This window comes from Solea senegalensis, linkage group LG13 (assembly GCF_019176455.1).
Source record: "Solea senegalensis isolate Sse05_10M linkage group LG13, IFAPA_SoseM_1, whole genome shotgun sequence".
NCBI lineage: Eukaryota > Metazoa > Chordata > Actinopteri > Pleuronectiformes > Soleidae > Solea > Solea senegalensis.
Window position 1 is genome coordinate 22,070,104 of NC_058033.1, and position 22,670 is coordinate 22,092,773.

The 22,670-nt window shown below is 43.2% G+C and overlaps 1 protein-coding gene across 2 annotated transcripts in view; it reads left to right on the forward strand.

Moving 5' to 3' along the window:
* Nucleotides 1-22,393, forward strand: part of mtus2a (microtubule associated tumor suppressor candidate 2a) — a 36,584-nt gene extending 14,191 nt beyond the window's left edge. Inside the window, exons 4-16 of one of the 2 annotated variants that reach the window (XM_044041511.1) lie at nt 198-470; nt 8,633-8,788; nt 10,850-10,948; nt 13,176-13,363; nt 13,448-13,573; nt 14,464-14,530; nt 14,679-14,893; nt 15,001-15,106; nt 15,215-15,288; nt 15,379-15,477; nt 15,549-15,668; nt 15,792-15,892; nt 19,232-22,393. In XM_044041511.1, the coding sequence (XP_043897446.1) occupies nt 198-470; nt 8,633-8,788; nt 10,850-10,948; nt 13,176-13,363; nt 13,448-13,573; nt 14,464-14,530; nt 14,679-14,893; nt 15,001-15,106; nt 15,215-15,288; nt 15,379-15,477; nt 15,549-15,668; nt 15,792-15,892; nt 19,232-19,664 (2,057 nt within the window). In that variant the 3' untranslated portion in view covers nt 19,665-22,393. The remainder of the gene's footprint in view (nt 1-197; nt 471-8,632; nt 8,789-10,849; nt 10,949-13,175; nt 13,364-13,447; nt 13,574-14,463; nt 14,531-14,678; nt 14,894-15,000; nt 15,107-15,214; nt 15,289-15,378; nt 15,478-15,548; nt 15,669-15,791; nt 15,893-19,231) is intronic. The other variant, XM_044041512.1, reaches the window with a different exon arrangement.
* The last annotated feature ends 277 nt before the right edge of the window (nt 22,394-22,670 follow it).

Here is a 22,670-nt window from a genome sequence, read left to right on the forward strand (position 1 = left end):
TGGCCAAAGCCAAACGCTTTGTGCTTGTTGTTGAAGTCAGACACAGACGACTTCCTGGTTCCCACTGAGAGTGTCGTCAATACAGAGTGATTCCAATGATTCACAGGGGAGTCACAGTCTCAAAAAGAGCTTAAATGCAGCCAGTTACCACTTAAATTTAACTGATGACACTGTTTCATTGTGTGTTTTTCAAACAGATGACCAGGTATTTACCCAGCATGCTCCTGTTCCGTCTGCTGCTGCAGCGACGGCAGCGGCTCAGCCTCAGGCTGTGGCCGTGGCCGCGGCTTCCAGGTCTCTGGTTCCCAGAGGCAGCCAGTCAGGACTGCGTCCCCCGGGCTTCAGCTCCAGCCGTCTTCCCCCAGGCCGCCTGGCAGCTTTTGGCTACGTCCGTAGCTCCAGCGCGTCGTCTGCGTCCTCGGCTCATTCTGCCGACAGCACACAGAGTGAATCCTGCAGGACGGCTCACTGTGAGTCCAATCATCACACATCTGTTCACACATTTATCTATGTACTGTATCTATATCTACTACATTATGTGCGCCATCCCCCTACTGTTGTTGTTGTTGTTGTTGTTGCCTTTTCCTATGTTTTCCCTACATGAATATATCATTTGCATAAACAGGTCCCTCCCACATTTATTATTCTCCTGGGCTCCACCTCTCTTTAAAATGTCTCTTCAGTCTCCATGTAATTAAAATATAAAATAGAGCATGTTTTATAGAACACTTGAGGACTGAAGGGAGTGTTTATGGTAATAGATGTTACCACTAGTTCAATTCTCTTATAAATTAAAGTGATGGATTGAAGTTTAGTTATTCGTTGGTTTGTACATTGTTGCCTCACCGTTACAAGAAGGTTACAGGTTTGGATCCCAGTTTGACCACAGGCCTTTCTCTGTGGATTTTCCATATTCTCCCGTGTGGGAATGATTGTTCCTCTCAGTGTCTGCCCTGCGATGGACTCACAGTGACCTGTCCAGGGTCTGGGACCATAGGTGGTCGACTCGCCTCGGCACGGCACGGCACGGCACGGCACGGCACGGCAAGGCACTACTTAGTTTCGGTTTAGGTTTGGTTTTCCACTTCAAAATAGTACCTACTCACCGTGGGCGGAGTCATCACTGCACGGCTGCATGAAACTGCAGTGACTTTATTTTACACGCGACACAAAGAATCATTTGTTCAGTACTTCCTCCATGAACGGAGCACACACTCCGTGACACAGTCACTACAGACTGATACACCAGACTCCTCTGTTAAATATTGAGATTTTAGACATTTCCTTGGTAATTATTGGAGATTAACCCACGTTTTTAGGATTGTTTAGTTTGGCTTGATCCTTGTGTCGGATGTGCCGTGCCGTGCCGTGCCGTGCCGTGCCAGTGGAAACACGCAGTATGTCAGCTGGCATTGCCTCCAGCTCCCTGTGACCCTCATGTAGAGGACAGTGCAGTAGAGAATGAATGGATGGTTTGTTCATTGAGTCCCATATGACCTATTATTATTTTTAATGACCAAATTAAGTGATAAAAATGTATCTTCTCACAGGAAAATGACAAACCACCTTGCCAAATCTGAATGATTGAAAAAGTTACAGAGTTTTTAAAAATAGGTTTTCCATCCATCCATTTTCTACCAATTTATCCGCCACAGGAGGCTCGCGGGAAATAGATTTTCCTAAATTATGTCAAATTCTCTGCTCTGAAATGCCATGGTTTGTCCACTAGAGGAGCCAAAGACTCTCACTCACACATGTATACATATACATGATCTTTAAATAATTAAAGAAAAGATCATCATTCAGTCTTGAGGTCAGAGCAGTGGGACTGTAGCAGAGTATGACTTCAGTAAATAACTGTATAATATCAGCAGCTGGGACAGTTTACCATCGTACACACTTCATGAGCCATGAAGTGTTTTCTTTTCACAGCTAATATTTCCAGTGCATCTAGAAACGAGCAGAACACATGCTGTCACTTTCCAGACTCATCACTAATTTACCAGGGTGATAACTCGCTCGCTGGCTGGCTCCGTGCTGCAGAAACACTCAGCATTCGCAGGCTGAACTGTCAGAGTAGTTTTTCATTCTCACTCTCGTGGAGCTGCAGTTGTGGTTTGGATGCTTCCTCTCAGGCGAGTTGGAGAGTTCTCGGAGTGTGTGTGTGGAGCACAGGGGAGTGTGTTTTCAATGTGACCTACATAGGAAACGCTTGCTCTTCTTCTCCCAGTTACAGATGACGTAAAGCATCTGCACTCTCACGCACGTCAGCCCTCTGTTATGTCATCATCTCTTTCCCTCTGTTCCCTCCTTTTGTACCCACACTTTTTTTAATTCTCTCCAATTGGCTGAAAATGAGTACAAACTGTGGAAATGTGTGGGAGGTTCCTTTTTGGTTACTGAGGCAGGAAAAAAAAAAGCGAGGAATCCCTCAGGTCTCCACAGAGGAACCTGTTCATTAAAAAAGCAGTACGACTGCAGTTAGTTCACAAAAAGCTCCTCATATTTATTTCATAATATAATGAATATATAATATATCTTAATTCACTAATTACACTGCATGAGTGTGCATGTATTCTTCCATGAGTTTTTCTATACATATGTTTAAAAAGTCAGCATTTCATTTGTCCATAAACATAATAACTGTTCACTGTAGTGTTCGTGTGCAGATCTTTATCTTTTTAAATTTCCCTCAAGAACTGAAAGAGTTGCAGAGACACAAGCTTCCACTGAAATTATTTTCTTCTTCTTCTTCTTCTCAACTTTAAACGTCTTCCTCCTTACACCTGAAAACTTAAAGAAATGGCGACGGTGAAACCTCAGTCAGTGCAGTCAGAAAGTAAACACATCATCATCTGACACTTGCAGGAATATATTATCATTTTATGATAATAAGAATGTGCAATATAGAGTGTCTTCTATCCTTTTTTTTCAGCACAACTTGCACATGTCATTTTCACCATCTATATAAACACACCTGAGCAAAAAGTTTGTGACTTCTGCACAATTATTGCTACTTTATATCACGACTAAAGATGCGATATCAAATGAATCATAACTTTGACTCAACAACACATAAGAAGACCAAAAGCCTGAATATGTGACCTATAAACACACACATAACACTTATAAAGACATTCAAACACAGAGATCACAATCCTCAGCTCCTCACATCAAACTTAATGTGTTACAGTAAGAAATGTGTTCACTGAATCCCAGAGATTAATACAGACACTGTATCTCATGCCAGTATTAATCTGCACTCGTTTATGTCAGTAATCCATCACCTGTAGTTCAGAGCTCCCTGCGTCGACATGACCACTTTATGGATGTTATGCCTGTGACACAAGTGCATGGAAAAAAAAACCAGCTGCCTGCAGAGCATGAAAGACTGGAGGATTTGAAAGGTGTTGCCTGCAGCAGCTGTTCCTCTTCCTGCTGCTGCTGTTCATAGCAAAGTGAGACCGAAATGGAATCAAGGATGATCGACATGAGAGGGGAAAGATGAGGACCCTTTGATGTTCACTTGTCTGTTTGTGTGTGTGTGTGTGTGTGACACAGTGAGAGAGGGAGGAGGGAAACATTTACTTCCTCTTTTCACTCTGTGTGGTGCATGTGACCTTTAGCGCTGAGACACCTGAACTGTCTGAACCTTCAGAAGAAAAGATAAAACTGAACTTTAACCACAGGGTTAGATTTGCTTGTCAAAACTTCGATAATGAAAGTTGTCGTATCGGTTCTGGAGCCTGGATTCACTCGGTATAATTACGTTAGGGAGGCTGAAAAATAAGGCTGATATTTTGGTCCACAGTTAATCCCTGATTTGAATTTCAGCGTTTTGAATAACAGCCCGAGGCGATGTGAAATATTAAAATGTAGATTCAGTTTCTAGTCTATTTTGTCATGTGCATCAAGCACAGGGTATGAAATACACTTTCTACTGGTCAACCCACACAATCTATACATTAATGTGTATTTTATTTTATTTAACCTTTATTTAACCTGGAAAATCCCATTGAGATTAAGAATTTCAAGATCGTCAGCAACACTCGCCAGTTACACATTTAAAAACACAATGAGAAAACAAAGAAAAGTAACAATAAACGAGTCCGTTTAATTTCCCACTTGGATCAAATTGTTCTGAAATAATGTTGAATGAAATGATTTTATTGACTTTTCCTCTGAGCACAGTCCTCAATTGCTCATTGCTCCTTATTGATTGGGTTAATTGGACATTCTAAATTGACCCAGCCAGTCTCAAGCCTGGATAAATGGGGGTGGGGGGGTTGCATCAGGGGCAAGAAGAGCAAACAGAGTTAAAAATCTCTGAAGAATCAAATCTGCAGATCAGTGAACAAGCAGAAGAGCTAAAGAAAACCAGATTCTTACAGCTGAAACTATGGAGAGGGACAGATGCTTCGTCGTGTTACACAATCAGTCTGTGCTAACTTCCTCATGCACAGACCATAATTCAGAGTGACTGCACAAACCCATACACTGATGTCATTTACAGCAAAACAGGGACAGAAAAGGTAAATGGCACTAATGACAGATAATGATGATCATCAGGCTCTAATTACCAGCAGCTGCGTGTGTGTGTGTGTGTGTGTGTGTGTGTGTGTGTGTGTGTGTGTGTGTGTGTGTGTGTGAGTGAGAGAGACACACAGATGTGCACTCACACATCAGAGAAACTGAAGCAAACCTGTGACCTCCGTCTCTAACGCAGAGGAAATAAGACTCGGACTGAGTTTCTTGTGTCGGTCATTGATTAGCCAGTAAAACAGACTCACGGCGCTTTGGACGATACCGACAGGAGAAATCATTAAAGGATTGAGTGATCTGAGGGAGAAGGATTTCAGGGCTCCGGAGGAAGATCCGCCCTCTTTCACAGCTCTATCAACCTGCTCTGATCAAATAATCATGTATGCAAATGTGGGCACAAGTGTAACGAGGAATGGGAAGAGGCTGAGGGGAGGGATCGACATCAGGCATCAGTTCATTTTCATCATATTCATGATTTGGTTTACTTTCCCAGATTTTAGCCTGGACATCTGGCAGCTCTGGGACTTTAGGGCAACACATTCACTCATTTATGTCTCACTCAGCTGAGTCAAAGGAGGAGGACAGGAGTTCATAAAACATGAGAAACTAGAGGAAAAAAATATATAGTGAGCAGAGGAGAGGAGAGGAGAGGAGAGGTTATTGGATCGTAAAGGATTCATCATTCATCACAGAAGAGTAAATAGTTTTTTATTAGGTATTTCCTTCTTTTACTGGTGAGTTTTGGAAGTGACACAGTTGTTCATAGAGTGTGGTTGTGTTTAATCCATTATATTATGAACAAGGCAGCTTATTCTGTTGGTTTTGAACTGTCTTCACTCTGTTTGCAGCTAAAACAACTGAAACACAAACAACATCAGATTTCATCAGATCATTGAAATCATATATCGTCTGCACCGATAATCTATCAGCCATAGAAAATGTACGTAATGTCCATAAATCAACCGCTGCAACAGACCACAAGTACAAGCAACAGTTAAATACTCTCACACTCAAGGTGACATTGAGCTCAGCTGATTGATTCTCGTCGCCTGTTTGCATGAATGTATTCAAATATGTGTGTGTGTGTTTGACTGACATCTGGGAGGTTAAAGGTTTCTCCATATGACATTGATTAACCATTAACTCAATCCACCCTTTAGTCTCTGACACGCCGTGTGTGTGTGTGTGTGTGTGTGTGTCAGAGAGAGACAGGGAGAGAGAGACAGGGAGAGAGAGCTGAGATGCATCGGCGATGTCGTGTTAATTCCTCTGTGACTGACAGACAGACTTTATTAGATATTTGAAAGGAGAATCAGCAGCAGAGGCTGGTGAAGCCTGTGCTGACTGACTCGTGGCTGGGAACTCAAAACAAACACAGTGTCATCACCTCCATCCGTCTTCTCTGCATTAATGAAACAATGGTGACATTCAAATGAAACTGAGGAGAGAGGAGAGAGGAGAGAGGAGGCGCTGAACGCAGACGCAGGGATAAAAGTTCAATTCAATGAGGGGAGAGAGAGTCAGGAGAGAGGCTGCCACAGAGTCCAGATGCAGTGGCTCAGATCTGGTCTGTAACAGATGGATTCTGTGGTGCATGTGCACACACATTTATGCATAAACGTGTACGGACTCACACAGTAGAGCAGGAAATGAGCCGGGCCAATTAGACATGGCTGCCATTCTGTGGCTGAGGAGAGGGAAACTAACATGGCAGCGTTGGCGTTGCTGAGGCAGCAGAGCTGTGACAGTGACGATTATCTTTAACTCATACTTTGCCTCCTTTAAATGTCCTATTTTAATCTTAAACGTTCATTTAATGGTGAATAACGAGAGGACTTCACCTTTTATGTGTTAGTTTGATGCAAAATTCTAAAATGTCCAAACATGACGCCCATTATTACTTGTTATTCAGAGCAGAGCTTTTTTCGTTCTGTTTTTAGAGATGAATGTTCATGTTAATTAACGGGACAAGAAGAATAACAACATCAGCAACACTATAGTAACTGTACAGTTGTTAAAGATCCAGTGCTTTGCTGTCAGTAAACTAATATAAATTCCATAATCTGTGGGAATAAGAGCCTTTCGTTTGACTCGGGTCATGTTTTGCTCTTGTTTGCATCGACAAACTCTGGTCATACGGCAACAGATTTACAGTGGAAGCTATTTTCTGACTGGTGGGTGAAAGGGGAGCGACGTTTAAAACAGATGACAGGAAGAGATAATTAATAAGCAGAACAAATGATACGAGTGTGTGATTTGTCAGAGTTAATGACACAGTCTTCTGCCCCGGAGATAAATGATAAATGACACTGTGAGACATGAAGCTTCATTCAGTCGTGTGTGTGTGTGTGTGTGTGTGTGTGTAGTAACTTCTCTTCATATGTTTCCATTGTATCTCTACATTTATGACCTGAAACCTTGCTTGTGTCAATGTAATCTGTATGTTTTAATCTGTCAGTGTGTGAGCAGATTATAATCTAACCTCCTGATTTCTCTGTGTTTCTAAAGGCTCAGGGTGTATTTTTACCCGTGTGTGTGTGTGAGCACAGACACTTCATGTGGCGTCAGCATTATTCCACTGACGTTATTTATGCTGAGCTGAAAACCGCTGCCTTTTGTTCTCTGTGTTCCTCGAGCTTTTGGTCCCGTATCTCTTAAATCTCTGCCGTTTGCCATTCATCCTCATAAATGCATATTCTGGTGGCTTCATTGCAGCACCACCCACTTCTCTCCTCTCTACACAGACACACCCTTCCTTCCTCTGCTGTTCATCATCAGCTGGCGTTTGTTTGGCCAATCAGTGATGCAGATCAGCGTTTACTGTTCTCTTTCATCACATCTTCCTTCATCCATTCTTCATACATGACGTGTCAGTGTCATCACTTTCTCTTCCTGGACATTTGTTGACACGTCTCTGACCTTTAACCGGTGAGCACATGTCTCCTCATGATGCCAGACCAAATGTTCTGTGTTCAGTGAGGGTTGTACTTTATTCTGTAGCCACCATTAGCATCATTACAGTGCTACGGTGATAGAGCAGCTTAGTGAGAGATCATAACACGTCTGGATGTGTGTAATTATGATGCTGAGCAAATTTTAATTCTACACTGAAAATGACCTAAAGCAGCTCATGCTCTGTGTGTGTGTGTGTGTGTGTGTGGCAGGCTGCAGGTGTGCATGAGTGACTGTGTGAGTGTTAAGGTGGATCCTAGAAGCCATTGTTGATTTTCCAGTCAATAAAAACACTGTAAACACAGCATAGCAACAGTATTATGTAAACGACTGACTTGATTTGAGATAAATAAGACATACACTTGACACAGCTGGAAGCTCTCTGGAATTTTAGAAATGTTAGACTTCCACCTTAAACGAGCCTGATCTTCCCAGCTGCAGTGGAAATGTTTATAAATGTCTTTATATTCATGTTTGTGATTTAAATTTTATTTTGCAATGAATGACTTGGGATAGTGAACTATGACATAACACTCATATTTATAGAGCACATTTACAAACAACCGAGGTTGAACCAAAGTGCTGTACTGAATGACGTCAAATACCAAAATAAGAACAGTAAAAATAGAAACATAAAACATTTATAAATGATGTAGAGCAGAGTAAAAAGACATGCGAAGCAAAAACAAACAAACCAAAAACAACGGGAGACCAACTCAGCCTGTGTTTAACGCCGTGGAGTAAAAGTAGGTTTTTAAAGACGAAAGAAAACGCTCAACAGTCTGGGAGCCGAGGAGCATTCTTGTATGTGTGTGTGTGTGTGTGTGTGTGTGTGTGTGTGTGTGTGTGAGGGAGGGAGGGCTTTAAAGTGTGTGTGTGTGTCAGTTTTCACTCTGGTTGCTGGGGAAAAGCCAGTCACCATAATGTAAATGATTACACTTTAAGGTGATGATGTGTTGTAGGTCAGAGTAAGTCTCCAGGAAAAAAGATTAGAAGAAGCAGCAGCAGAATCTAGAGGTCAGACTATTTGATCCAGACCTCAAAACAACTATGCGATTATAAGAGGGAGAAAGAAGTAACAGCTGCTCTCCTATAAATGTCTGATGTATTCTGTCCTCTGTGTGTGTGTGTGTCTCAGGTGTGAGTGAGGAGCCTCCTCCTCACAGAGTGACCACCAGCCCTCCATCCACCGTCCACCAGAGAGGACCATGTCGCAACAGCAGTCTCCAGCCGCCGTCCACCCCGGCTCTGCCGCGCCGATACCTGCCTCCACAGCCCAGAAGCTCTCCTGGAGGTCAGCAGAGATTTTCATTCTAACACAGGCTACAGTTTTACTACCAGTGACAGCAAAATAATAAAAAATATTGTCCTTGAAAAGTCTTTTATAGATGATTAAGATTCATATTGCACAGAAATAGTGCAGTCAGTAACTCAAGCTCCTCACTTTTGTCTACATCCTTATGCACTGAGCCGCAAACGAAGCACACGCTCCTGCTCTCTGGGGTTCTTCAAAGTCATACGAGGAAATGAATACTTCAACCCACTGAGAAAGTCACTGAACAAGATATGAAAGAGTGAAGGTCCTTAAATGTCCTTTTCTGGCCGTTGATTCCAGTGCTCTCACGTTCTTTTATGATGGAGTTTAGAGGCCATTTTAGCGTTTTAATGCTGCTCATGATGAAGAACCATAAAAGCCAAACGTGTTCTCTGCAGTGCTGCTCATAAATGTTGATGAACCTGTGAAGTCACACACTGTCCCAGCTGACAGAGGAGAAGACGCTCGCTGGCTCTTCACCAGGAGACGAAGCATCGCAGTCGCATGTGTGTGTGTGTGTGTGTAATAATAATACGTTAGGTTACATTTATCACAGTTTATAATATATAAGCTTGTCTGGTGTTTTTATTATCGATCTTATATAAAAACAAACACTTTTTTCATTGCATTTTCAGTTTGAGGCCACTGATAAAGGCACTGACTGAATAAATAACATAGAATCCTTGTATTTTCGCTGTGATATAGGAGATAAATGACAATAAGACGCTGTAGAAATCATTGTTGTAGGAACAATAATAATAATAAGTGAGTTAAGGATGCAGACAGTGTCGTGACTGTAAGACACGTTTAAACGTGCTGTGAATGGTTGATGAGGAGAGGAGTGTGATTTTATTGTTTATCTGTGTAGTAGATTTAACACACAAACAATGTCAGTCACTGGCTCTTCAGACACATCATCCTCAACCTCGTTACAGTGACATTCATACTAATCATACATCCATAATAACTGTGACCCAGTTTTACACTTAAACATTCTCTGTATTTTAAGAAGAAGAAAACGTCTCCACCCGAGGGTTCATTCATTTCAGTGTTTGTTGTTAAAGCATTTCCAAATGTGCAAATACAAAACTGTTTCACCCTCCTGCACAACATCTGCAGCACACACTGTAACTCATCTCGTGACATCTTGTCAGAACTGAGGTGGAATCTCATCAGTTCCACTTTTTAGCCGCGGCTCCGGCTGAACGGACCCCTGAGTGGGTTCTGTGGGTTTGTCAGAGTCACAATATTGCATTTAATAACTGAAAGGAGTGCAGAGTGTGGTATCTGCATCCTCACCGAGCAGCTTGCATCGCTGTCAACTCACAGTCTCGTTTTGGCACCGACACCTGACACTGAAACACCCACGCAGAGACACACACACACACACACACACACAGTGTTTCTGCAGGACTGAACCATGTCTCCAGGGTCAGACAGGGATTTGTTCAGGATCAGAGGCTTCGCTCCCATTACAGGTCTAATGAGTTTCTTTTCAAGGCCTCCTCTCCTCCTCTCCTCCTCTCCTCCCTGCTAAGCTCCCAAAATCTACTTCCTTATTCACTATCATCTGTTTTTGTCCTCGTTCTCAGCTCTTGTGAAACACGACTCACATTTTATCTGTTCTTCAAACACAAACACCTCAACCGACGGATTTAACGTGACATGAGAGAAGATGCACGCGCTCACAAACACTGTTTTAAAGGAAACATGTGCCGACGAGAGAGGCCAATTCAAAACGCAGTGTGCTCTGCTTCTCTTTGACACAGAGTCCCGTGGGTCATAGTTATGCTTCACAGCAGGAGGAAGGAGCTGCACATGAAAGCAGAGGAATAACAGAGAGATTGAAAAGTTACAAGAGAGGAGAATCAGCAAAGGAATGGAAAAAAGGCAGCGAGTGAAGAGTGGACAGAGAAGGATTGTTGGTTTGATGCCTGAGTGACATAATGTTCTATAAAGCTCAGACCATTTTTAACGTTACTGTCTTATTATGTATGTTTCTTACATAACTGACGCTGATTCATCCTTTTTCACTGACAGTTGGCAGGAAGGAGTTTCAGCGGAGTTCAGAGGTCACACGTTCTCTGCCGTCCTCCCCGAAGAGGCTGGCAGTGGTTCCTCCCAAACTTCAGTCCCCAGGTCAGTCCCTTTCCCGCGTTATTTAAAAAAAAAAAAAAAATGGAAATCTACTAGAAAATGAACTTAATTCTCACTTCACAATGTCAGTGAACGTTTTCCTGAGGAGTTAACGGTCTCAATCAGATCCGATCTGAGACTGCAAAGACTTAGTGGTGACGGGACAAGCATGATGTGACATGATGTGCTAATGAGTCCGACATGTTGCAGCACAATATACTGGAGCAGAGGAGACGAATGAACAGCTGATCGCAGCATTTACACTCGGGGAGTGACAGAGAGGAGGTGTTAGGATAAAACTGTGGTTTTTGTGGTTCATGTTCGTTCATTCATTCATTCATTGTCTGTCATTGATCCTGCACATGAGGGTCACGGCTGTAAAAATCCCTCCAGCCTGTTGACCTCTATGTTCACACATGTTCATGTGAGGTCAGAGCCGACCCGAGGCAGAAGTGGACGAGGTGGCTGATCATGTGTGGAGACAAAAAAAAACATAAAACAAAATGTAAATGTAGATATCTTAAGATATATTATTATTTGGTTTTATTTTTAAAGTTGAAGAATGCTCATGTTTTAAAAACCAAAGTCATTAAAATGGTTTAAATGAGTAAATAACACAACTGTCATTAATGCAGTTTATAGAGGTGGTGGTGGTGGTGGTGGGGGGGGGGGCCCCATAAAGGCCCTGTGAGAGTTTTCATCCATGATTTCGAGGTTGGTCCTAGAACCGTAGACCATTTAAAATGAGCTGAACAATTACAAGTGAGGATTGTGTGTCTGTCTCATCCTTTCTAAAGAACAGTCGTCACATTTCTGACCTGCTCTTACTCACACCTGCAGACGTGAACAATCCAGTGCCGCTTGTAAACAGCCTCAAGAAAAGACTAATGATGCTGATCACACGTTCTTCTGTGCTGTGTTCCTGCAGGCTCTGCTCTGCAGCGGTAAAATCATTTTCTCTGCCCGTCTTTCCTGCAGTGTTGACACACATGTCCTCAGGCAGCACCTCTGTCTTCACTCACTTCACTGGTGTTACTTGCTCTTTGTAGGACCTCGTCACCTCCCACACAGTCATGAAATAGAAATATCGAAGTCTCACCAGCGTTTCTCTTGTTCTCGGTGGTTTAAGATTTTTACCTGAAGCTGTTGAGTAAAATGTTAACGTCAAAATCACCTTGTGAATAAAGCGGGCCTGAAATGACAGTCAGTCGTATGTTAGTATGTTTTACAAACCCATCTTTAACCTTTTGATGGTTTAATTCAAGATTCAAGATTCTTTATTGTCAAATCCAACATCATTACCTGTAATAACACGTCTAGTTTCAATGCAATCTCAACTTAGCATGAATAAAATCATTAGAGAGACGACTTCTCCTCAGTTTATATCAGCGTTAAATCATTCACCAGCTTCAGGTAACTCCCCGCTGCTCCTCCTCCTCCTCCTCCTCACTGGATCTCATCTCTTCGATCTCCTCTCATTTCCCCGTGACCCTCGTGCTGCTCTGCTCATTTTTATTCCTGCACCTCCCTCTCACCAATCTCTCACTCATTACTCTGGACCCTGCACCCCCAAACCCAGCCTCACGTTGTCATGGAAACCGCTCTGCCCGTGCTTCAGTGAGCCAGAATGAGACGCTGGTGTGAGGCAGGTGATGTGAAGGTGCAGCCATTTCTTTATTGTGTGCGATCAGACTGCGTTTATTTTAAGAAAAAACATTTGAATTGATCGCAATGAGGCTGTGTACGGTTACAGTGTGACAAGGTGACTCACACACAGCTCCATCAGCCTGTCTGTGTGTCAGCAGCAAACCCCTAAAGCAAAGAATGCCTTGCACATGTTACATTGGTCACATGGCCTTTTACAGACATGTCATTAAGGGATTAGGCCGTTATTTACAAACAATACACCCACTCGTGTACGTGCTGTTACGGGATATTTTATTGCAGCTCAGTCGTCACTTGAGATGAGACAGGGAATTACCCCAAGACCTGCTCTGTGGAGAAGATTCAATTAACCTGTGATCATTTATCATGTGAACAGCCATTAGCTGAAGGTCAGGTCAGATCTCCTCTGACTTACTGCTCATCACTTTTATTACAACACATACATTTTGTCCTCTTTAGATTTCAGGATTAACATCCAGATCAAAAATATCTTCATTGACAGTGTTGTTGTGTTACACACACACATGTTTTATTCTCTGAGTTCACATCTCGTCTCTCCCTACAGTCCAGTCCGGGCAGCGGCCCGCAGCTGCAGTGCGGGGGTCGGCTCCTGTGGGGTCCCCTCACCGCATGGCCCCCGTGAGGCCGCAGCAGGAACAGCAGGAGAGTCTGCAGAGGGAGAAAGAGAAGGCTCAGCAGAAAGAGAGGGAAAGGCGAGCGGAGGAGAGAGAGAAAGCCGATCAGAGGGAGGAAGTGAGTGGCTGACAGAATCTCACGTCGTCACCTGGTGTTTGCTTTTTTTAATGATTGTTTGTGCGTTTTCTTCCTCTGTCTCAGGTTCAGAGGCTGCAGGGACGCTGTGAGCAGCAGGAGAGGCAGCTGAGAGCTCTCAGAGAAGAACTGAGGAAGACTTCCTTAGGTCTGGAGGCCTTCGTCGTCACCACTCAGCATTACTGCCTCAAGGTAGAAGCTGGATTGATGCAGTGTATAATTAATGAAAGTGTTGTTGTCTTATGTCATAGTAAACTCTTCTCCTACAGATTGTCCAGATTAAATTAAGATTTACCTAGAATGGCAAATGTTTCCTTGGTGAAGAGGACTCATCATCATCATTATTATTATTATTGTTATTATTGTGACAACATCTGCCTAATGTAAAGGGTCACCTTCAACCCCATGTGAATGTAGAGCACATACAGTATTTAGCAGGCTGCACTGATGCACTGAGCAGCACAGTGGGCCAGAGTGAGAGGTTCTGCAGAGTTCAGTGTGTCACTGAGAGGAATCCGTCTTTGCTCCGTGTGACAGGCACAATGATGGAGCTCCAGTGTGAGTGTTGCAGACTGCTCAGGCTCTGTCTGACTTGTTTATGGTCAGTCACTCTCTGTCTGGAGTGGCTGTGGAGGCCGATGTGAGAAGGTTGGAGCTCCCTCTGCTGGCAGCAGTCAAACACAACAGTGCTTTGTGCCAACAAACCATAATTAGGCTATAAAACAGTGGATGCGCCGCTTCCCAACCGCTATTATCACAAATTGTTTTAGATGATTTATATATTGTTGCATGGTATTGCATTTTCTTTTGTATTTATTATGTTATTGAATATTTACTATTCTACTCCTGTAATGCATTTCTCCCCCAGGGAATGAATAAAGTGATATATATTTTATTCTTTGTGCATAAAATCCAGTTTGATTCAGGATTTCAGATTTCTAAAAAGCTTGTTCATTACTTAAAGACACTGTCCTATTTGTTTTACTATTTACCATTTATCTGCACTTCAAATTTTGTTGAAATGCTACTCAGAACCTGCACTATTAAAATGTTAAAATGATATTTTATTCCTAATTTTCCAGAATAAAACGACAGAGGAAAATGAAAGGAAACTGTCTGCGGAAATGCAAAAGATCAGAGAGGAAATGGGTGAGTGTGAAACACACAAATCTTCAGAATATTTCGACTGAAGTGTTTCCAGTTAGCGAGGACAGTGTACTTTGGCCTTGTGTTATATGATTTAAAACAAATAAAGGTTTGAATATGACATCATATGACATGATGTCATTGTCCACAGCCTGGAACTCCATGCGATGGGAGAGTCTCCAGCGGGAAAAGACGGCGTTGGAGGTGGCGTTTGAGCGGGAGCTGCAGGAGCTGCAGCTGCAGCAGGAGGCAGAGCTGCTGTCTGTGGAGGAGGGGCTGAGAAAGTGTCACTCAGCAGAAACAGAACACCTGAGGGCGGAGCATCTGTCAGAGATGGAGGAGCTTAGGACTCAACAACAGGAACATGTGAGCGAAAGGCATGATGGGATGTGTTTTGTGTGGAAGCGGGTCAGTCACTGAAGGTGTGTGTGTGTGTGTGTGTGTGTGTGTGTGTGTGTGTGTGTGTGTGTTAGGTGGAAGAGATGACAGTCAACCACCAGGCTGCCATTCAGGAACTCAGAGACATGCATAACATCACCATGGCAACGCTGCATGAGGAGCATGCCCGCACCATGAGAGGTCAGGTTTTAGACGTCATGTAAATGACACACGATGACACCAGCAGTGATGGGGCAAACCTGACCTCTCTTTTATTGTGTGTGTGTGTGTGTGTGTGTGTGTATGTAGACCTGAGAAAAGCTCATGAACAACAGAAGATGCTCCTGGAGGAGGATTTTGAGAAACTCAGACTTTCTCTACAGGTATTTTATTTTAATAAAAGAATGATCACCTGTGCTTTAATTGTCGTCTGTACTCACTGTCTCTCCATCCGACTGTGTGTGTTTGCTCAGGATCAAGTGGACATGCTCACATTTCAGAATCAGAGTCTGAGGGACAAAGCCAAACGTTTTGAAGAGGCTTTGAGGAGGAGTACGGATGAACAGATCGTCGTGAGTTAAAGTCAAACACAGACACACAAACCTACACATGGCTGTGTATATACAATGTCTTTCTGTAACAGGAGGCTTTAGCGCCATACCAGCACATTGACAAAGATCTGAAGAGCTTAAAGGAGATTGTAGAAATGAAGAACCAGCAGATACACCAGCAGGATAAGAAGATCTCTGACCTGGAGAAAGTGGTAGGCTCAAATAAGCCATCGCTAAAGAAAAACTCATATGTACACTGGTGTTTACACACAGTGTTTATGGTCATTGAGTCAAGTTGAGGAAATATCGCTGTGTGGTTGTGTATTACTTTTGAGCAGGCCCAAAAGAACGTGTTCCTGGAGGAGAAGGTCCAGGTTCTGCAGCAGCAGAATGAAGACCTGAAGAGTCGGATTGAGTTGAACCTTGTGCTGTCCAGGTGATGTGCATGCAGCCATCATCATCATAATTAGGGCACGAGCACTCACAAAAGGATTTTTGAGGCCTTAAGTGTTGGTGAAATTGGCAAACAAGTCAGAACTGATACAACTGACATAAAACATGTTTTAAAATTAGGGAAATAACGAGCCTGGCAAACCAGATCTACATCAAGATGTTTGGTCTGGGCACACACGATTGGCAGAGCTCAATCTGAGGGGCGGGATAAATGGTTGTCTCTGAAATTCAACAAAAAAAGATTGCTGGGACCATGGTTAATTTTCCGTTTTCACCAACGTTTAGTACCTCAAATTGTGATTCTTTTGGAACAAAAAAAACACATTACCGTGCAAGCGCTCGGGCCCTAATAAAACTGCATTGTGCGGGCCCGAGCAGACGCCATACAGCCAGCAGGTGGCGCTGTGACTTTGAATTAGTTTTAATGTGCTGATGGTTTTTGGCCTGGTCTCTTGTGTCATATGTAAAGTTTTGAGCCAATCAGTCAATGTATGGCAAAGTTACAGCACACTTCCTGTAACTTACAATACTATGACGTGTTTGACTGATTTTGGACGACATGCTATACTATGACTTTTTTGCAGTAAACACTTGTCACACTGTGCAGCAAAAGGTAAAAGCTTTAAGACAGTTGGAGTTGGTGGGGGCTCCTTCCCAACTGTTTAGCTTGCAAGCTGACTCCTCGACACCCTGCTGAACCCAGCGCATACAGCCCGGGTGGCTGTTCTCAAACAAGAAAGTTAAGTACACCAAGTCAGTTATCATCAGATTGAATAGCTCACGCCGTCAGAAAGAGTCTTAGATCTCTGAGATTGTGAGTTCAAATCTTGCAGTCAACTGAACTTGCTCCATCTTTAGAACTTCAGACTAACATAAGAATTTAAAACTACCAGCTATGTTGTTCTGTATGTCAGTAAGAATAGCTCATGCTGGAAGAGTTGCACTTGTATGTCAGAGGTTATGAGTTCAAGTCTTATGGTCAACTGTTTGAGTGCGATGTTCAAACGTCAAAAGCCCTAAGAGAACCTGAAGAACAGAAGTTGCAGGTAGTTCAATGGACAAGAATGCTGCTTTGAAGTCCAAAGCTCATAGGTTCAGTTCTTGTGAGGACCAGGATATTTTAAAGGTCAACATCCAAAGTGAAGATTGAAAGGAGACCAAAAGTCCTTAATGGAGTAGGAATTGGTGGTGCAGTGGTTTTGTTCACAACCATGGGAATGTGTGAGTTACAGGGTGACCGGTTCAATCCCACAGCCTTGCAGGTTCCATTCCTCAACCTTGTAGGGGTAGGGCAGGGCAGGGCAGGTAGCACGAGGTGAGGTTGGAGCAAGGGCAGGGAGTGAGTGAGTGAGAGGAGAGGAGGGGCAGGGAAGGGAGTTAGAGGAGCAGGGCAGGGAGTGAAAGGAAAGGAGAGGAGTGGCAGGGAAGGGAGTTAGAGGAGGAGAGGCAGGGAAGGGAGTTAGAGGAGCAGGGCAGGGAGTGGGAGTGAGAGGATGGGTGGGGCAGAAGGGGTCAAAGGTCAAATACTTTATATTACACTGTGCAGCAAAAGGTAGCCGCATTAAGACACTTAGGTGGTGGTGGCCTTGGCCACCACCACCCCTTTAACCCCAAAGTTTTGGATTAGAATCCAGTGAGCTTGACCGGGGGGTACAACTCACTCGCGCCCTACTGGCCAGTCGGGGGTACGACTCACTCGCGCCCTGCTGGCCACTGGGGGGTACGACGCACTCGGGGTTGGTCACCTGGTGTGCTGTGTGGTTGTGGCAGTCAGCAAGAGGTTAGGTTTGGGTCTGTTCCTGAAGGGTTGGGAACTGGAACTGAACCTGCCACCTCCCTGTTGAGACACAACCTTATGGTTTGGAACAAACCCACCACGCCACAAAGCCGCCTTCGTCTAAGATTGCTGTCTGCTTATAATCTTGAGTTTGGATGAGAAGCTTCAAAAGCACCTGCTCCTCACAAGAACTGAACCTACGATCTCAGGACTTCACAGCAGCGTTCTTGACCACTGGGCTACCTGCTCTTCACAGTTCTTCAGGTTCTCTTAAAGCTCTGGACTGTTTACTTTGAACCCTGAACTCAAAGACTTTCATCATAAGACTTGGACTGACAACCTCACACATAGAAGTCTTGTTCTTCCAGCAGAAGCTATTCTTAATGAGGTGCAGAACAACACGTTGCTGGTATTTTTAACTTCTTATTTTGGTCTGAAGTTTGAAAGTCGTGCAGAAGTTCAGTTGACAGCAAGAGTTGAACTCTCCACCTCAGAGGTACAAGTCATCTTCTGATGGAGAGAGCCACTTGTGCTGATGACCTTAAGGCACATTTCTTGGAAATTTAGCCCGGAAGTGCTAACTCACGCTGCGTTTTTGTGTGTATCTGCGTCATTACCTTGTCTATGAAGCCCTAAAAGTCCATAACAATCAGTTCAGCCACTGCTGAGAGCGCAGGATTTTATTGTTTTCCTGAGCTCTCCAAAGCGCCAAGGCACTTCCGTTGACTAATTACGTCACTGGTGAATCTCACCACTCCCGTAAACAGTAAACAGCAGCGCCACCTAGTCCGTGCACATCTGATGACGTACTTTCGACCGACTGATTTTGGACGACATACTAGACGATGAACTTTTCTGAACTTTTTTTAACATCTTTGTATTTGGACAGTTTATGTCGACATACTATATACTAGGACATTTTTAGTTTTGACGTAATACAATATGATGACTATGATTTAAGGTCACTTTTGAAAACAGTTGCACTGACAACACACATGTGCATCGTTAAGACGGTGATGGCGTGTTTACATGTGGAGCAGTGACGTCACATTAGCAGCAGCAGCAGCACTTGTGATCGGTTCACGGCAGCAGTTACCACATGTTTGTCCCCACTGTCCTCGTCCTCTTCCTGCTTTTGTCTCCGTGTGGAAGAAGAATCTCCACGAGTAAACACAAAGTGGAACATTCCAAATGATATAGACACAGAGGGGAAGGGGAGTGGAATGTACTACGAATGTGAAATGCTGCCATCTGCTGGACGTACCTTTGCCCTTCACCTTTTAAAAGCTGCAAAGGGATCCAGTTTTTTTTAGTCTTTATCTTGAAAGTTTTGAAAATTACCAACATAGATAATTAAGTCAGTGTTGAAATTCTATGTGTTGTGCGACTGTAATTGTAGAGACGAGTGCATGTGTGAATGTATCTGTAACTCCGAATGGCAAACATCAGCACATTAAACCTGAGTCCCGGCTTATAGCGCCACCTGCTGGCAGTTCGGTGTATGCTACATAGTCAGTTCTTTTATCTGTGCTGTTTTCCCTGCAGACAACTCTCAGAAGAGAACGCCAACCTGCAGGAGTCTGTGGAGAAGGAGAGCACTGACAAGAAGCGACTGAGTCGAAACAACGAGGAGCTGCTGTGGCGTCTCCAGACCAGTCCCCTCATGTCCCCGGCCTCCTCTCCTCTGCACCGCTCCTTCTCCACCTCCCCTGCCCCCTCGTCCCCTCTCTTCTCCTCCTGCTCTCCTGTGGGAGGCTGTGACTCTCCCACTCACTGTCACGGCTGTCCCCAACAGGTTCAATACTCCTCGCCGTCCCACAGAGCCACTGCCAATCAAAGTCCCTCCCCGGGACCGGCCACGCCCACTCACAGGGCGGCAACCAATCAGAATTACTCCCTTGGCCCGGCCACGCCCACACACCGCGCCTCAGGCAACCGCTGTAACTTGACCACAAGTGTCAGCTCCCTGCAGCGGTAAACTTCTGACCAAACTATAATGGGACAATTTTGACAGTTTATATTTGGACATTTTTTGACGACATGTTATACTTTCATTATTTTCCGCCCCGATATCACTCAGATGACGATCATGGGATCTGTTGGCGCTTTTCCACAATACAGTTGTAGCACAGCTCGGCTCAGCTCGACTCTAAACCTTTGATTCCTTTTCCATTTCTATAGAACCTCCTCCATGTGAGTCGTCGCACGAAAATGCCATGACGTCGTTTTTTATACCTGTCACAAACACACAAGTAGCGAGGATTCAGTACTTTGTGAATCTACTTTGTGATTGGGCTTTCAACAGTGCTGTCTCTAAATTCACCAGACTGCTCTGTCAAATATTGACATTTTAGGCCTTTCCTTTACTAAATGATCTACAGTTGGCTTTGATTCTTGTGTCGCACGCTCATGACTCTTCCAAGTGACGACACTCTCTGACCAATCAGTGACCTGCAGTCTGACAGCGTCACATGTTAGTATCGGCTCAGCTGAACCTTGTCAGGGCAGGAAGTAAAACAAAACACCAGGTACCAGGTTCTATCACTGCCGTGCCGCGCCGTGCCGCGCCGTGCCGCGCCGTGCCGTACCGCTTCAACTATACAGTGGGAAAGTGCCATATTTGAAGGTAGAAAAAGCAGATTAGTGTCATTTGTAAATACTAATGATAATAATAATAATAATACAGTATCAGTCAGATATTGGTATAGATAGATACTAACACGTTTTTAAACTACATGTATGTAAATTGAATGTTCAGAGGAGAAGAAGCACAGCATGTATGTCTCAGTTCACTCCTCTCTGTTTTAACCTGGAACCAATAGAAGAAGAATCTGTGAGGGAAAGGACAGTCGTCCTGAGGTCCTGCACAGACTTCTACTACTGAGATATAAGAAAACTTCTTTGTGAGATTGTAATTTGACAATGACGACAGCTCAGTCCTTTGTCCTGAAACGACTGTGTATATTGTGATGACTTGTGTTCTCCCTCTCACTGGGATGTATTACTGTCAGTTACTGAATCAGCTTCCGGCTGAAACCTTTGTTTTGTTTGTTTGTTTTTTTTTCGGTTTCTGGATAAAAACAAAAATCCCTAACAAAGCGCCTTACACTCAAACCTGCTGCCTTACCAGCAGAGAGCGACCAATCATTTTATTTACATTAATCTATGGATTTGGTTTATAAATCACAACACATTTAAAGGTGTGTTTTGTAATTAGTGCAGTGCTGACCTTTGACATGTGTGGAACATCTTCTTCCTGCGTGTTCGGCCATTTTATACGTGTACAATAATACAGAGGACTTTAAATTTACTTTAAATTCTTGCCAGGTCTTCCTACATGAGCTACTCTTCACATTAACAATCCCTCAGGTCAACTTGCAAAAAACTACCCCTGCCATTTTAAATTTACCTCAGCGGGAATGTGCAGTCTACACACACACACACAGCAACAACAGCAACAACAACAACAACAACAACACACACATCTACAGAGAGCTCAGAGCTAAAGGGGGGATCTAACACATGGATCACTGTTTTAAAGCAGATTTCTTTACATCGTGGTGTTTATATCTAATTTATTTGTTCCATTTGTGTTTGTTTTTTGTGACTTCAGCGAGCATGTGTCGTAAAAGTCTTCCAGTCTTGACGTAAACCTTGTTATTGCTGTGATCATGTGATCTACATGTATGTGTAAAACCTGACGTGTGGAGGAAACGAACAATGAAACAACACTTTACTTGTGTTTGAAGGGTGATGTTCAGGTCACAGTGTTTCTGATGGAATATGAGTCAATAAGCTATGTAAATATTTATAAAAAACAACCTCTCTGTGATGTATTAGAATAGTGTAGCGTGTACTAACCTCCTCATAGCCCCTGCTTAATCCCTCCCACTTTATTTATTTGAATTATTTTCCCTTTTTTTACGACTGTATTGTTCAGGGAAAAAAGTTTGATGACAAATACCTTCAATTTTCCTTTATACAGTTCATAATATTCTATTTCCCCATTATAATAGAGACACCAACATTTGACGTATACAACAGAGAATCATTTTATATCATACTTATGTATATTATACCTGCCTCCTGTGCTGTAATGGAACGACTCTCTTACCCTCAGGGTCCTAAGTTTTATCTGAAACACTGAAAAAGACAGTATTAGACAATGTGATCTTATTATTAATAATAATAATAATAATAATAATAATAATAATAATACAGATAATTTAGACGTATGTAGTTGTAAATAGACAGAGCCGTTGAGAGGTTATGAGGGTCAGACTGTCTGTGTTGTGTTGGCATGGGTTAGGTTTAGTGGCTAATGTCATATTGTTAAAAAAGAATTAAAGTAAATGCATGAGGGCCCTAAAACTCCGTGCAGCCTCCCTGCACCTGGTGAAGGAACCAGCATGTTCAGGGGTTTGTGGGTCGACAGTTTTACTCAATAATACGTAGATTGAAGTAGATTTTTTTATCGTTCTACCAGCACTTTTGACGGCCGTGAAATCTCAACTTTTCATTGACCTTCAAGATCCTTTTGTACGACACACACACACACACACACACACACACACAGGGTTCAAATGCTCTTAAAAAGAATGTCGAGAACGAACAGCGTGAGATTTGAGATGAATCTCACTTTTATACCCACACACTGACGACTTTGAGAATGTCTTTGTCAGAATAATAAAAGGAGTCAGAGAGTCACTGTGTTTTCTGAAGTCTCACTTCACCTCCTCGAGGTCACTTCAGGTCTGCAACAAAAACTCGTGTTTACAAACGACGACAGCATCAATTTACTGACAATAATTTCTCTCTATGATTTCTAAACAGCTGATATTGTGACGACCCGTCGATGTGTCCTGTGGACATTCATGTCTCACTCTCTCTGTGCTCAGTGTCGAGAATGTAACAACTGCATTTTATATATTGTTGGCCTCTTGTCCGAACCACAATGTAGCAGCCATTTAATAAGTAGCACTTA